Genomic DNA, 16,876 nt, shown 5'->3' with positions numbered 1-16,876 from the left:
GAGGTGAGCACAGAGGCATGTCCTCCCGCAGAGAAGGAGGGTGAGCAGGAGCTGCTGTTGCTGCTCTGAACTTGGACTACTTCGTGGTCAGGCTCCTGGCGCTCCACAGTGATTCTCGCTGCCCTCTTGCCCCATAGCTTACTAAGTGCACTGGGCAGCGCTGAAATTCTGTGATTTCTTGTGAGTCTTCTGAATCTCACAATTCTCCAAAATATTGTTGTGTCCCATAGATTAATAAGCTCTTTCATGAAATAAATGAGACATCAGCTCATCTGCAGAGTTGCTGTTTGTACCTTGTTTTGCTCTGAAGTAAAAAGCTAGATTCCATAACTGCAGGGTGGCTTCCTGTTTTAAGTAAAACTCGCTTTCTTTTAGGTCCTCCGAGGGCAGCAGTACGGGAGGAGCTGTGACGTGTGGAGTGTCGGCTGTGCCATCATAGAGATGGCCTGTGCCAAGCCGCCCTGGAATGCAGAGAAACACTCCAATCACCTCGCTTTGATATTTAAGGTGATTATGAGATAAAAACGCTTTCCTTCTGCTAAAATCGGCAGCCAGCAGATATGCATGGGTTCTCCTGAACTGTCAGTCTGGCATGAAGGCACACCGTTCCTGAAATCACTGTTTGCACACCTGCAGAGCCGCCCGTGGCAGGTCAGGGCTGGCGCATGGACAGCCAGGCCTCACTCCTCCAGGCAGTGGCGTTCTGTGACGTTATTGCAGACAATGAATTAGCAAACACTGAACCATTGCTCCCGACTGGAATAAGCACATAGATATCCCTGTCAGACTTTCAAATTTAAAAACTTGAAGCTCTTCACGTACTGTATACAACCCACACGTTTTCTAGATTCCAGCTTACTATTTTCTACATTTTAAAAACACACCTTTGCCCTGGCCGGGCAGCTCAGCTGTCCCAATCCTCCAAGGTTCAATCCCTAATCGGCACAAAAAGCAACCATGAATGCATCGATAAGTGGAACAACAAACTGATGTTCCTTTCTCTCTTCCCCTCCTCCCGTTCCTCTCTCTCTAAAATCAATTTTAAAAATTAAAAAGTCCGTTTCCAAATCCTGTCTGTTCTACCTTTCTGACAACTCAAGTCCATTCTGTTCTTTTCCACCAGAGATCAGTGCAGTGGTTCAGATTGTTAGCTTTGAGTCAGCCACATGCTGGTAAAAGATTGGGCTTGGGAGTCGCACAGGCCTATTCCAGCCCTGCTCCATCCTGTGGTAGCCACTGACCAGGAAATTCCTTTTTCTTTCTCCCGTTTTGTTGTGGTTGTTTGTTTATAAGGTGGGTGTGATACAGCACCTACTTCACAGGACTGTGATGAGGACACGTAGAATGAACCCTCGGCCTGAGTAAAGCGCCCAGCACACACACTGACACTCACACACACTCCACTCCTGTGCGTGGCCTCTGCCTGTCATCCTGTGCCTCCTGTCTTCCTCGGCCGCCTGACTGGCAGGGCTGAGTCTGTCTTGCTCTCAGTGCGGGAACAGTAGACACTGTGCAGGGAGCCGCGGAGACAGTGTCTAGGAGAGCGAGTTCATCAAGTGAGCACTTCTCCTCTGATCATTTGGATGCACTTGGCCTGCATTTGAGACGGTAAGGGACGGAGCAGATCCACCTGACAGGATGCAGTTGATCAAGTGCTAATGCCCTAAAGTTTGAAGGATTCTTAGCAAGATCCTTCCGTCCAATGGCGAGTTTCTGCCTCACACCGTTAGCAGAGTGTCCCCCGGTTTGCCCCTCCGTGTGGAGGGCGCCCGTGCAGAGGCCACGAGCTCCACGCCCGGCACGTCCGGGTCAGGAGTCCCGCATGGGACGCTTCAGCCTGGTGTTTCTCCCACAGATTGCGAGTGCGACGACCGCCCCATCGATCCCGTCACACTTGTCTCCCGGGTTACGCGACGTGGCTCTTCGCTGCTTAGAACTTCAACCTCAGGACAGACCTCCATCCAGGGAGCTGCTGAAGCACCCGGTCTTCCGCACCACGTGGTAGCCAGCTGTGCAGACAGATGCACATGGACGGATGCTCAGTCAGAGAAACACGTCAGTGGGAACCACGGTGATAATCCGCTGGCCTTCCTGCCACTGAACAGCTATGAACAAGCCCATGGGGAGCCCTTACCTAAGTATGTGATTGACAAATCATGTCTGTACCTAAGCTGAGTCTGCAGAGCCCACACCTGTGCCGAACTGCAAATGGTGCCTTTCAGGGACTGGCCCTCGGCAACAAGACAGCAAGGAGTTTGCATGACTAAGTAACAGAAGCATAGTTTTATGATTATTTCTCTCGGAGCACTTTTTCAGCAATATTAGCAGCTGAGGGGCTCAGGATCTGTTTTACTGTCTCAACTACTCTTCCATTTCGTATCGCAATCACAAGCAGGGGTCTGCTTTCATGCAGTTTTTTGTCACTGGCAATATAAATCAGTATCTGCCTCTTTTTAGGTCAGACTATGCTATAAGTAGCAGTAAAGAAATATATTTTTTAAAGTTGATAACTTCTTTATGACCCACAGTTGACCTTTATTTTTTAAAAGCCTGGGCAATTGTGGCTCATTGTGCATTTTACTGTTGGCCCGTTCATTTCGTTTTTGGAAATTATGGTTCTATGTTTTCATTTCACCTTCATTTTTTTGTTTAATATTCAGGGAAAGGTGATCTTTTCGATCCAGAAAAAAAAAAAAATAGAACTAAGCGTGAACTGGTTTGTTGGATGTCTTGCTGTGGCAGGAGTTTTTTAACACAGACTTTTGTTTGTTTTTTTAAAATTGGGTTTTACTACTACCTTCATCAAGTCCATCACTGCTCTTCTGGTGCAGGTTAAACGTGAATTCAGAGAAAAGCAACTGTTCTCTGTGAGGCCACACAGCCAAGACCAAGGTCACCGTGGAATCTGAGTTTCTGTAATTGGTTTCATTTGTAGGAAGCTTCACCAGTGTGAAATCGCCACTGCTGGTGAGCAAGGAGCTGCTGTTTTCCTTCTCTTCACAGGCGGCCCTGGTGGAGAAGGAAAGGAAAATTACCTTCATTCCTCAACCACCAATGAGTAATAGTGTTTTTAAACTAGACGTTTGCTTTGAACTTGGAAAATGTCCTCATAGAAAAGTGAATTGAATTTCAATTACAAACTAATTCACTGGATCCTGCACAATTATCTAATGGTTTTCGTCTCAGTTGAATTCGGATCCTGAAGGAAAATGGCAGCTCTTTATCCTTTTTTGTGTGAGTCTCTAAATCAAGTTCTGATTAAGTTTTAACTCTTCAGAAGCCAGCTGAATCATGGCAGGGTGAACTAGAATTGGTTATTCTCAAAGACTCAGGATAAACTAAATAAGCTACACAGATTACATTTTAAATGTACATCACAAATTGGAAGTCACAAATAACTTACCAGGTTAAGTTTACAGGGATATATTGCATATAATTTTTAAAAGGCAGTTTTTAAAAATGTGAATGTGTTTCTTAGTGAAATTATACATTCCTTTGTTTTGGAAGATTGGCAATATTTGAAGAGTTAAAAATAGTACCGAAATGTGAAGTTTGGTAGCTCTAAATGTGTTGTACTTGACTTTCTTTTTTATTTCCTCTGTGTTGACTACTTGGCATTTTCGCAGTCTAATGAGATTGTCTCGAGTCCCACGTGCAGGCTTTAAAGGATGCACTCTTGCCATTTTATTACTGGAAGATCACTGGTCAGACAAACCCGGTCTGACAGCAGCGTGAACTGTGTACATGAGGAACCCAGCGCATCAGTATTACTCTGCAGATCACCATGCCCGCCGGAGCGCCAGCTCAGACAGCGCAGCATGTCGAAGCCCATTGTTTGAGTGTGTGTGCAGGTCCCTCAGCTTGCTGGTAATTGTGGTGTTTTGTTTCGTTTTTGTTTTCAATGCAAATGTGATGTAATATTCTTATTTTCTTTGGATCAAAGCTGGACTGAAAATTGTATTGTGTAATTATTTTTGTTCTTAATGTTATTTGGTACTCAAGTTGTAAATAACGTCTACTGCTGTTTATTCCAGTTTCTACTACCTCAGGTGTCCTATAGATTTTTCTTCTACCAAAGTTCACTTTCACATGAAATTATATTTGCTGTGTGACTATGATTCCTAAGACTTCCAGGGCTTAAGGGCTAACTTCTATTAGCACCTTACTGTGTAAAGCAAATGTTACAAAAAAAATCTCTGGGTTAAGAAAATCTGGCTTAAAATGTATCCTTTGTTATTTTAAATATATCCAGATATTTTAATTAAAATTTTTACCCCATTGAACCAATTTTATAGTATTTGTACCTATTTTGGTGTTTTGTCTTTATAGTAAATAAAAGTTTTTGGACAAAGGTGGTTACTTTTACTGACTTTGAAATAATTTCATACTTGCACTCCTCTCCCAGAGGCCTGGCTTGGGTTTTGCCGGCCGCCCAGTTGCGTCCTTGGGGGCGAGGGACAAACCATCACGTGCTGCCCTCGGGTGTCCCGATCCTGGGTCTCATGCCGCCCAGAGCTATGCCTGAGCTCTCCCTGACCACGACGTTACGCACGTCCACATAAATATCCCAGCTCCAGGCACCGCGGGTCAAATTCAGTCAGTTCTAGTCACATCTCTCTTTTGATACACTATGGTATTTTTTTTAATTTTTTAATATGGCAGTTCTTAAAAGCATGACATCCGCCCTCCTTGCTCCGCTTGTTGGGAGAACGAAGGTTCCCTCGCCGCCGTCAGGCACAGCCACGACCCCACCTGCCCGAAGCAGAGGCGATGTCCTTCCTGCCGCGGGTCCAGTCTCGGGGCACATCTGGTGGTGGCTGCAGGTTCTACTCTGTCCTTCGTGGCTCTGCTCCGCAGGGGCCTCTCCCACGAATCAGAATCAGAATCAGAATCAGAATCAGAATCAGAAACGCGCGGGAAGAGGCATCACTGAGGAGCTGCGCGCACCAGCCCGCCGCGTTTCTAGGTTAGGTTTGTGTAGAAAGGGCACGTGGTCGCCATTCTAGGAAAACGCTAACTGCAGGCTGCACAGAACCGCACAATGCCGGGTCTCACGGCCGCACGGCAATGCCGGTGAGTGCGGCAAGCCCGCTGCGGAGCAAACACAGGCTGCCGTCGGGAACGGTGACCCACGAACAGGAGCGCCGCCCCCATGTCAGGGCCGTTCTGCGGGCTGCCTCACTTCACGTCTGCACGGCGGGAGGGGCCGAGGGGCCTGGCGGCCAGAGCTCAGGCAGAACCTGGGTTGGATCTGGCTCTGCCACTTGCCAGCCGGTCACCAACCCGTGACTTCGGGAGCCTCCCTTCTGCGCCTGGAAGAGGAAAGGGACGGTGCTGGGAGGCAGAACTGACGCCGAGGCCGGTGCCAGGCGCCCTGGGGCGCAGAACCCGCTTGTACGGTGAACGGGCGCCCAGCCGGGGCAGGCTCCGCCCGTGGGGCCAGTGTCCTCGGCAGGTGTTCGTGCCCGCTGGTGTCTAAGGGGCCGCGGGGCCATGGCATGAAGCGGGGAAGCCGTGTCCACAGCCTCCAAACTTCCAAAAGCAGCTGGAAATCCAGGTGTTATGTGCCGTTTCCTGCCGTCTACGCGCCGGAAAGGGGCTTACGACCTGCAGCGCGACATCACCTCGTGCGCTGGATGCGGCCGCTGACCGGGGTCCAGGCTCCGGCGACAACAAGGAGAGACCGGGAGGGGCGCGCGGCGTCGGAGCCCGGCCCGGAACCCGCTTCTCCGCGAGCAACGAGAGGCGGCCCCGGAGAACGGCCTCTGCGGGCTTCCTGTCCACGCGCCGCCGCGACGGGCTCATCGCGGAGGCCGGGCTGCCGCGCCAGGGCCCAGGCCTGCGGGGGTGGGGGCGCCGGGAGGGGCGTGAGCGCGGCAGAGCCCGGGGCCCGAGGCCTTCCTCCCGCGCCGAGGCCCCGTTCGGCGTGTTTCCGAGACGGCGTTTTCCCTTCGGGCCGCGGCTCGACGCGCCTCTGCACCCGGGGCGGGTGGGGCGGAGGCGGAGGCGGCGCGGAAACGCTCCCTGAAGAGCCTCCTCCCCGCGCGGACCGAAGGCCGACCGGCCGACACCCGCGCTTCCAGCTCAGAGTGAGACCAGCCGCTTCCGGTCGGGATGGCGGCGGCGGGGACGGCCCCTCCCACCCCCGCGTCAACGTGACCACCAGCCGGAGCCCGACCCTCCAGAGCCAACCGGGCCGAGGCCCGGAGCCCGGGGCGCGCCGGCCTGGCCCAGCGCCGAGCCGAGGGCGGGACTCGCGCCGCCGCTCCGCCCCCGCCGGGCGCGCCAGGATCCGGGCGCCGCGGGGCCGCCATGCCGGGCCGCCTGCTGCGGGGCCTGCGGGGCTGGTGGCGCCGCTACAGGTACCGCTTCGTCCCTTGGGTCGCGCTGAACATCAGTCACAACCCCAGGTGAGGACGGGGGCTCGCGGGGCGGGGACCCCTTCAGCCGGGAGGCGCCCTGAGGCCCGCGGGCCCGCGGTGGGCGGAGCCTAAAGCAGCAGAGCTTCCGGGGGCCGCAGGCCTTGGTGGGTGGAGCCTGAGGTGGGCGGAGCTGCTGGGAGGAGGCGCTTCCGGCTGCCGGTGGGTCTGAGGCCGCAGGCTCGTGTGGGCGGGGCCCGAGGTGGGCGGGGCTACGGCTGAGAACGCCGGAGTCGGTGGGCTGGGGGCTGCTCGGGGGCGTGCGACTTCAGGTGGGCGTGGCCTGGGGCCTATTTCCCGTCGTGCCCCGCGCTGCCAGGTCGGCCGGTAGGGGTCGCCCGCGGGCGGCGCGGACTGGGTTGCCGGCTCCGGGGAAAATACTGAACTTTTGAGGAGGGAGACGCCTGCAGCGCGAGGAGCTGGAGCCCCTCGGAAAGGCAAGCCGAGGTGTTGCGGTGAAAGCACCTCCGCCCGCGGTGCGGGGAACGGCCCGGAGTGGCGGGTGCCTAGAAAGGAGCCGGAAAACCCTAAAACGCGGAGTGTGGGTGCCAACACGGGTCAGCGGGGCGACGCCTCACGGAGCGGCGAGCGCGCGGGGAAGAGCCCTCAGGGCGCCCACGGCAGCGATGAGTGACCCGTTCCCGGCTGAGCGTCACCTCCCTTCGCGGACAGGAAAGCGCCGCGTCCTCGGGGGGCGCCCTCCCGGGGGAGCGATAGCGCGTAGGACGCCACTGAACGTGGTGCCGGGAGCCACGCCCCGGGGAACCGTCACGTGAGGATGCTCCGTGGCCTCACGTGACGGCTGTGCGTGCTGCCCCCTCCTCCGGGCGCCTCCGTCCCTAAGGCCGCCCCCCGGTTCCCTGGCCGGGACGCGTGTGGGGCCCAGCGGCGCTGGCGCGGAAGGGCCTTGGGCGGCCGGTCGTCCGCACTGGGTCGGGCCGCTGGGAGCTGGGCGGCGCCACCCCGTCGCTGTAGGGCAGCGGTTCTCAACCTTCCCAACGCCGCGACCCTTTAACACAGTTCCCCGTGTTGTGGGGGCCCCCAACCATAAATTTTATTTTCGTGGCTACTTCGTCACTAATGTTGCTGCTGTTGGGAATCGTCATGTAAATATCTGATCTGCGGGATGTATTTTCATTGTTACAATGAACATAATGAAAGCATCGTGATGAATCACAAAAACAGTATGTAATCATAGATGTGTTTTCCGATGGCCTTAGGCGACCCCTGGGAAAGGGTCGGGCGGCCAACGCCTCTCCCGTTGCAGGACCCTGCGCTACGTCCCCGCGGAGCTTGAGGACAAGGTGGTCCCGGACGCCGAGGTCCTGGGGACGCTGCTCGCCGTCTTCCGGGCGCTGTTCGCCAACGCCCTCCCCCGGCAGCGGGACGTCCTGGCGGCGCTCCCGGAACCCGTTCGGTCCAAGTACCAAGACCTGCTGTCGGCTCAGCCTCCGGGGGCGCCCGCGCGCGGCTTCGCACCCCAAGACGTCCTGTACCGGACCCTGGGCTTCAGCGTGGCCCGCGCGGCCAGCTCGCTGGCGGCCGCCGGGAGGGGCGTCTTCGTGGCGGCGGGACGGGCCCCGCGGGGCGCCGTGGTCGGCATGTACCCGGGTAACGCACCGCGGGCGGCCGGGCGGTCTCCCGCTGACGAACACGCTCGGAGCCAGAGCCAGCCCGTCACCCTGACCCTGGGCATGAGCATCGGAGACTCGATTGCCTCCGATTTTTAAGGCCGAGTTCGGAAATGAGCCGCTTGCTCATGGCCTTGGGCTAGAAAGTGCCCGCGCGCCGGTTGGGATGCGCGCACTCTCTCTTTTAAGGACACGTTTCTACTCAGTGTTTAAATTTAGGAGAATGGGGTGCGGCCTGCTTTGATCAGACATTACCTAGAAAGCACTAGAGAATAAGTCAGTTTGGTGCAGATAAATGTAAAACGGGGGTTGAAACATAAAAGGCAGAACTTAAACTCTTCAATCACCGAATAGCCCCGCCTGGTGTGGCTCAGTGGACAGAGCGCCCCTCTGCGGACTGAAGGGTCCCAGGCTCCATTCTGTCAGGGCGCAGGCCTGGGCTGTGGGCTCGATCCCCGTAGGGGGCGTGCAGGAGGCAGCTGATCAGTGATTCTCTCTCATCATTGATGTTTCTCTCTCTCCCTCTCTGAAATCAATAAAAATATATTAAAAATAAATAAATATATCACTGAATATGCCACTTCTACACTGGAAAGTAAGCAGCTTCGTTGCAGGAGATGGTGAACTAGTTCAGCGGACGCCGACGGGTGGTCCTGAGGTCTGGCAGGTTGGCGACCGCTGAACTAGGATGCTGAGATGTGTCATGTGATCAGCTGGTGTAGGGTTTGGCAAAATGGAAAATACATGTGGATGCATAAGTCAGACCCACGTTTCCAAAAAGTCCTTTGGCCATTTTCTAATTGCCACCCCTAAGCAAGCGAGGCTCACTGTCTTTCACACGATGAACTGTAAAGACAACGGAACAAGCCAGCGACAAATCAATGCTGAGACACGTGCAGTGGATCTACACGCCGGAACCAAGCGGCGCCAGCCTGTGTCCTTCCTTCGCCAGTGAAAGGAGGGACAGCCAGAAGGCCAGGCCCATCTGTTCCCGTGTACGGCTACATTATTGTCATTGACAAGACACATTTCTTAGAAGAGGCTTTGATATGTGTCTAATCACACTTCACTAAAACGAACAAAAACCACAAAGCAGCACGGCCAGGGGTTGAGCCTCGACCTATGAACCAGGGGGTCTCCGTTCAATTTCCCGTCAGGGCACAGGCCCAGGTTGCGGGCTCCATCCCCAGAAGGGGGCGTGCAGGAGGCAGCCAATCAATGATTCTCATCATTGATGTTTCTCTCTCTCCTTCTCCCTTCCTCTCTGACATCAATAATATATACATACTGAAAATACACACACACAGAAAGCAGCCCTGGCTGGGTAGCTCATAGGGTTAGGGTTAGGGTTTTAGGGTTAGGGTTAGGGTTAGGGTTTTAGGATTAGGGTTAGGGTTAGGGTTTTAGGGTTAGGGTTTTAGGGTTAGGGTTTTAGGGTTAGGGTTTTAGAGTTAGGGTTAGGGTTTTAGGGTTAGGGTTAGGGTTAGGGTTGCAGGTGTGATCCCCTATCAGGGCACATACAACAATCAGCCAACGAATGCATAAATGAGTGGACCAGCATATCGAGGTCTCTCAAATGAATCAAAACAAAAACCCCGTGATTGTACAACGGAGTCTGAAATGTGTTCACATTTTTGTTAGCCAAGGCACATTTCCAGCTGCGCGGACATGTTGGTTCTGTGCTCTGTCTGCTTTTGGGCCCCATTCAAATGGTGAGATTGCCAGAGAATGTGATGGTCTAACTTGGAGGTAAAATATTGGAGAAAAGTGTGAGAAATTAAAACAAGTTCTTACATGTTATGTATATGTTCCAGAGACAGGTGCTTACCATGGTGTTAGTGGGTTTTACATGTTGCTGCAATATCCCTTTGTCTTGTTGCATGACAGGTACAGTATATCAGAAAGATGAGCCAATCTTTTTCCAGTCTATTGGGAATCCATTTATTTTTAGATGCTTGGATGGCGTGCTCATTGATGGAAATGACAAGGGAATATCGAAAGTCGTGTACAGGTAAGTCGGTGCCTGTGTGTAAACTTCATTAGAGGAGACGAAACCACACAGCAATGACTGTGACCAGTAGCCTTGGTTGCCCTGTTGACTAAAGTGGTTGTGTAAGAGAAATTGCACTTTCTCGGTTGTAGGGTTAATTTTGTATTTTTGAATTTTAAGATTCAGAAGAACAACCTCTTGGCTAATGCTCTCGCCTGTTTCAGATCTTGCAATGGAAGGGACCGACTTGGCCCTTTAAGAATGAGTGATAGCACTTGGCTAACATCGGAAATTCAGAACCCTCTGGCGGTAGGCCAGTATGTCAACAACTGCTCCAGTGGTAAGTGGGCACCCGGGGTGAGAGAGACCGAGTAAACACACACAGGCATCCCAAAAATGTAGAGACACTGACAGCTGATTTCTATGACATTTTGAAAATGAAATGCATTTTAATAAACTCTGCCCTTATAATTATTCAAAGTGCATATGCATTTTGGGGGGACACTTTATATATATGTTTTTTACATAGAAAGCCTAGCAGTGCCTAGAACATAATAGGGATTATTAATTTGAGCATGTTCTCATAATTTAGAAACTCATACAAGTGTCATAATTCAGTACTGCTTTCCATGGCTAGTGAAACGGCTGTGTCTAAAAATTACATGCCTGCTCCCAGACAGACCAGCGAACGTCTGCTATCAGGAGTTTGACGTGCCCGCGGGGTTCCCTTTGGAACTGAAGCAGTACCTTCCCAACACCACCTACAGCTGTGCCCAGCACAGGTGAGCCCCCGCTTGTCCCGAGCTGTGGAAAATAACTTACATTTTTACATTCTTCGCACCTTGATGTGTTAATGTAAACTTACTTGAAAATAAAAATTCTCCATGAGCTTATTTGCTCATCCTTCTTCTTATTGCCCACTTTTATTCTAGATAGTACTTTACAAGTATCAACCTTAAAGTTTTTTTCAAGTGATTCTGTTGTTTTTTCCAGCTACAAAGAACGTTTTTACTCTAGTCATTTTAAGGGTTGCGTCTCCACCTGACATGAGAGGACCTAGCCGAAGGGGCCAAATTACACGTGATTTCTTTTGCTCTTTCCACTATTAGATTTGGAAACCTGATCGTGAAAAAAAGAGTAGGCCAACTATATTTAAATTAAAAAATAAAAGTTTAAAAATAGTGAAAAAAGGGAAATACTCAGAAAATAACATTTGTATTACAGTATAGCAATTTTCTGCCCAGTAAGTCTACTAGAATACTCAAGTAACAGTTTCTAATAAATGATTCTGTGGAGGTATCAACAATGCTGTAGGAAATGTAATCTTTGTATCATTTCACTGAGTTGCCATTTGTTAGCAAACTTAATTTTGTGTGGGTCCTAGTGTCCTTTTGAAATGAATGGTATTTAAAACTGAAGACTGTTCCCCGTACTTAAAACTTGGTAACTTTTCTCCGTGTGTGTTGGGTATTTAGGTTTTCTTTAACATCCTCTGGGGCATAAGCGTTACTACCCAACCAGTACAGGAAACGCTACATGAGTAGGAACATTGAAGATTACACCTCTTGCCCTGGCCGGTGTGCTCAGTGGTTAGAGAGTCGGCCGCACATGGGACAGTCGGTCTCGGGTTCGAATCCCCATGAAGGGCACATACTGGGCTGCAGGTTCGATCCTCAGACCAATAGGGTATGTGCAGGAAGCAACTAGTCGATGTGTCTCTCTCACATCAATGTTTCTCTCCCTCCCTCCCTCCCTCTCTCTCTAAAAAAAAAAAAAAAAAATCAATGGAAAAGGTATCCTCAGGTGAGGATTAACAAAACAAAAAAAGATGACATGTCTTGTTGTGTCCATAAAAAGTATTTGTTAATCCAATTAATTTCAATTAATGTTTCTAGCTTTGCAGAATACAAACATACAAATTTTAAAATGCTAAACTTATAATGAATATCACTTTTAAACGCTTTTTTTGTGATACCAGTTTTGAGGACCTGAGCATCAGTGTTCAGAAGTAGTCAGTTGTATAAACTTATTGATCTGTCCTAGCTGGTGTGGCTCAGTGAATAGAACATCAGCCTGCGGTCTGAAGGGTTCCGGGTTCGATTCCAGTCACGGGCACATGCCCAAGTTGGGGCTCGATCCCCAGTAGGCAGGAGGCAGCCGCTCAATGATTCTCTCTCATCATTGATGTTTCTCTCTCTCTCCCCTCTCTCCCTTCTTCTCTGAAATCAATAAAAATATATTTTAAAAAAGAATATTTAAAAATAAACTCATTGACCTGTGGTCTTTTTAAATGACATATAGTCTACTTTTAAACACCTCCGTCAGGGACAGCTATTGCCTCATGGAGATCAAGTGCATCAACTAAGAAGGTAGGAAGGGTGTGAGCCCGTACGGTTAAAGGGCCCGCGCTGTCAGCACTGATGGGCGCTTCTCGCTTTCAGGCCGCTGCGCTGTGTCGTCCTCGTCGCTCTCAGGGACATCGGACGAGGAGAAGAGCTTTTCTCAAACTACTACACGATTGTCAGCTGACTGAATAAGGATCGGATTTTCTATTCAATTAATGTTAATATTTTGGTTAATCACTTCTGAATTCCAGAGTGGGAATTTATTTCTATTTTGTTTCAATTCCATGATAAAAATTATTTGCTCAATTTCAAATTTGCAGTGCTATTCCAATTTTCATTTTCACCTAAATTCAGTAATTAAAACCTACTGCCTGAATTTATAATTTCAATTTTTCTTTTAATATATCGTGTCCATATACGTGTGGTTATAAAATTTTAGCCAAGTTATCAGCAATTATTTTACTGTTGCTGTATATGAACTTCTGAAAAATGTTTTTACAGAATAAACTAAAGCCGAACATCTTTTGTTGCCATGAGTTAACTGGTGTGTGTGTAAAGATCGTGTTAGCTAAGGGAGAAAGGGCGGGGATCATACCATTGTCTCTGTTTGCACATTTACACAGAGATTAAAACAGCATGAGCCTGTTTGGCATGTGGGCATGAACTCTCCACGTGGCGTCCTCCACGCGTGTGAATGCCGAGTGCGCCTAATGAAGAGCCCGTGCCCGTGCGTGCATCAGGGCCAGAGGCCTGGGAGAGGTCAGAGCAGCCCCAGGCTCAGAGCCTGCCACTGATGGCCATTGTGGCCCAAAGAGAGGAGGCCTGCAAGTCACCAGATGATTCTGCTCCTGCCCGAGGCCTGAAACACTAGGCAGCTCTCACTTCACGGGCACTTGGCTGCCTTCAGATGCCGCCCAGGGGGCAGTGTCCCGAGCCCTGCACAGCGACGCTGGTGTCTGCGGGTGAAGGAATGTGGTTTTAGACAAGTAACCAGAGCTGGGGAGTCAGGGTTTCGTTTCCATTTTCCCTCTCCTGTCCTTACACAGAATCCGGACATCGTGTGCCCTCGGATCAGAGAGACTAAGGGAGCCACAGAGAAAGCTCTGGTCAGAGCAAGGGACATGGGGGACGCCTGGGAAAGATAAAGGCTTAGGGAAGTAGTTCTAGAGTCGACTGAATGTGACTATTATGAAGAAAACTACCATAAATATGTCAAATAATGTGACCAAATTTCAGGTCTCATGTCTTCTTAGAAGCCACTTAGACCAGCGTTTGAAACATTAAGATGTTCATTAAATATTTCCTGAATTAAATTTAAAGCATAATCCTCACTTTGGGATGGCTAATTTTATCATAAATGAAAATTATTATAGAGAATTTACAGAAAACTTACCTCGCCTACCAAATACCTTATTTACTCCGTCTAAAACCAATTTAATAGTGTGTCATAGCTTAAGACTCATTATATAGAACCTACTTGTGGCAAATATTCACACAAGCCAAGAAAGAAAAAAAAAGATTTCCAGATGTTTATTTCTGGAACTGTACAGGTATTAAAGTACAACAAATACAAAATAATGCTCAAAAAAATCAGTGTTTATGTACAAATATTAAAATCAATGCAACAATAGCAACTTCCTCTTGAATATCTGTTACTAAGACTTGTTCTGATTGTCACTAATTCATTTCACTCACAGGGTACTTAGCTCAAACTGGAACCATTGGATCACTGGTTTTCTAAGAGGAATTTTAATATCTACCATATTTAATAAAACTAATAGCTTCCTCCTTTTAGTGAAAAATTAAGAACTTTTTAAAAAACATAGTAATGTCAATATTCTTATAAATTATTTCAATCTCCATTTGTAGACAATGTGCTTTGAAACTGGGCAAACAATCTCCTTGGTGGTCAGGTTCTTCCATTAGTTTACATTCAGAGTTGCAAGAGTCACTGGAGACTTTGGTTAAATTCAATAGTTAAAATCACTCTGCTCTGGGAGAGCCGACGTCCAAACACTCAGGACCCTCAATCGTACAAATTACTAGGAAACCATTGCACAATGCTTTGACCTAATTGTACACACTTTAGTATCGTGTAAAATTACTCTACATCCTTCAAGTAAATTCAGCAGCTGACCGAGGAGCAGGCGCTGAGCAGCGCAAGCTCAGCTGCCGGGAAGTATTGCTCGAGTCGCAGCACCATCGCACCCACCACTGTCCCCAAGTCTCCGCAGAAAAGACGCATCGGCCACACTGCAACGGCTCACCATGGGTTTTTGGTTTGTTCATATGAAAATAACAGCGAAGGAAAAAACAAAAAGAACTCATCACCGTTTGTCACAGAATTGTGCTTAGCACTTGATAATAAAGGCATCGCTGTCTCTTCATCTGACTGCAAATCCGTTATCTTCATGCTCTCAAACGCAATTCTTCTGATAAACAGTAACAAATTCTGTGTTAAGATGCCTCAATGGAGAGGGGGAAACAGTCAATCCAGCTTTTAAAAGAAAATTCAATAAATAGCTATTTTACATGGACAAAGTGGTATAGTTTATGTATGTCACATCAAGCATGCACAAAAATGGTATTATACATGGCAGACGCAGTCAAAAAATACGGAATCAGATCTAAAAAGATAGGAAGAATTTACACATATATACAAAAATCTTGCAGATTATTGCCTCATTTTAATAAGGAATTAAAAGTAAACATGGCCAGCCTGCCAGCACTCTCTAAGAGGCTGAGCCAGCTTGGCATTTAAACATCTATGAAACTAGCTGGAGTTTATGTTTCTCTCATATCATTTTCTGAATTTTGGTCAAAAATCTTTATTCAGATAACTAATGTGTCCATTCCACTTGCTGATCATCAAAACCTGCGATAAGAAACACCGTTTCCATCTGATCGAGCCCCAGCAATGCAGGGCTACACTGACTAGACCGTGGCGCCGGCCAGGGGCGTGCTCTCATAGCGTGGCTGGTGTTAGCGCGGGACCATCTCTGTAAATTACGTCACACCGACCAGCCACTGTAAACCTGGGGAAAACTAAAGTCGTAACAATGGAAGGTTATAGCCAGTATCTTACTAAATCATAGAAGTTGTACTGATTCTTAACAAAAGAATTAAGGTCCAAAGCTTAGCACACCACCACAGCAGTCAACACTGACAGCGCAGGTAACGCTGACAGCAGCTACGGGCAGCAGGCAGCCCAGGCTGCCCTAGCTGCTGTGGGCACACAGGAATGCTAAGCTTCAGATCTATAAATTAGAGACTGATTTTAAGTTATTAACTTACCTACTTTTGTCCACTGTGCTAAACTAAAGTTTATGGTCAACGTGCTATACTGTGTAAACACTTCAAAGCAATCTTCATTAAAATGCTGCAAAGAAAACAAGACTACGCTTCATCCAAACCCAGGATGTCATTGCAGTTCACAGTCTGTGTAATAAATACCCTCCCTGCCCACACGGCTAAGGTCGCTACCATCTACCTACACGCCAGCACCACCTCGAGGTGACGTGGGCTCACACGGCCGGCAATGCGGCCACACGTTTCAGCCGCCTGCAAAGCAAGACACTCGCAGAAACAGAAGATTCTAAAAGCGGTGCAAATAGAAAAGTAAGTCTGTGTCTTAACTGAAATATAAAAGCAAAGCTCAGTCCATCCTAACACTGTATTGCATGTTGTGAGTTCCCCTTATCACTTCGATGCAGGTCAATGGAGCACAACGGCCAAGGTTTATGACAACAGCTTCTCGCTCACATGATGTCTGCGATGGAAGTAAAACTGAGCCGAGCGCGTCCGAGCGCCTAAACCTGTTTATAACTGAAAGTGGTCAATACCGTCTAGTTCAGGTCGTAACTCACATTTTTCTTGTCACCTGTTCAAATTAAACAAAACATGTAAGTCTACGTGAAGGTTCTCCTGCCGCATATGGAACCCCGACGTCCCTCCGCGGCATTCACGCTGAACTGCAGTGCTGCCAGCGGTCCCACAATGTAAACAGGAGCCTGCCCGCCAGGCCACTGCCCGGGACAGACTCCGCCATCGGTGGCCTGTGTGGCTTTTCCAGTCACAACCTTGACCAGGATGGACAAGCCCATCTGGACACACATCTTCACACGCCCGATCTGCAGCAATCAATGAAGTTCATCAATCTCCCGACAGTAAAACAAGCCATTCTGCGGAAGGTGCCCTGGCCGAGAATCCAGAAACATCCGAGCGTCTGCGCTCTGCGCCCCGCCCCTCGCCAGCTCCCAGAGGTGGACGTGCTGTTTGTAAACGGAAGTGCTCTAGCTGAATAACATGAGAAGTTTCCATTTTAAAAAACCCTTGCATGTCTGTGCAGTTTTAAGAAACCTACCCCTGCTTTTGCTTAATTAAGAAAACCAAAAAATGCTACATTTAGCAGGGATCAGGGTCGGCACCTGTAAACACTTATTCCACTGCATCCGTTACGGCAAAAGGAACTTAAACGAGAAGCCACTCCAT

The 16,876-nt window shown here is 49.3% G+C and overlaps 2 protein-coding genes across 2 annotated transcripts in view; both read left to right on the top strand.

The window, feature by feature from the left end:
- The window catches only part of MAP3K1 (mitogen-activated protein kinase kinase kinase 1), a gene marked incomplete at its 5' end in the record, with an annotated part of 43,800 nt that extends 39,445 nt beyond the window's left edge, over positions 1-4,355 (top strand). Inside the window, 2 exons of the mRNA XM_081090550.1 lie at positions 376-507; positions 1,856-4,355. Coding sequence (XP_080946676.1) covers positions 376-507; positions 1,856-2,005 — 282 coding nt within the window. The 3' untranslated portion in view covers positions 2,006-4,355. The remainder of the gene's footprint in view (positions 1-375; positions 508-1,855) is intronic.
- A 1,825-nt stretch (positions 4,356-6,180) lies between these two features.
- On the top strand, positions 6,181-16,740 carry SETD9 (SET domain containing 9). The gene is made up of 6 exons (XM_081090551.1): positions 6,181-6,410; positions 7,687-8,030; positions 9,938-10,061; positions 10,265-10,380; positions 10,717-10,822; positions 12,482-16,740. The coding sequence occupies exons 1-6, from the start codon at positions 6,313-6,315 to the stop codon at positions 12,567-12,569; spliced, it is 876 nt and encodes a 291-aa protein (XP_080946677.1). The 5' UTR covers positions 6,181-6,312; the 3' UTR covers positions 12,570-16,740.
- Positions 16,741-16,876: the final 136 nt, after the last annotated feature.

The sequence above is a fragment of the Myotis nattereri genome, assembly GCF_964212035.1.
Source record: "Myotis nattereri genome assembly, chromosome: 4".
NCBI lineage: Eukaryota > Metazoa > Chordata > Mammalia > Chiroptera > Vespertilionidae > Myotis > Myotis nattereri.
The sequence above is the reverse complement of the archived record's forward strand: the minus strand, read 5'-3'. Positions and strand labels throughout refer to the sequence as shown.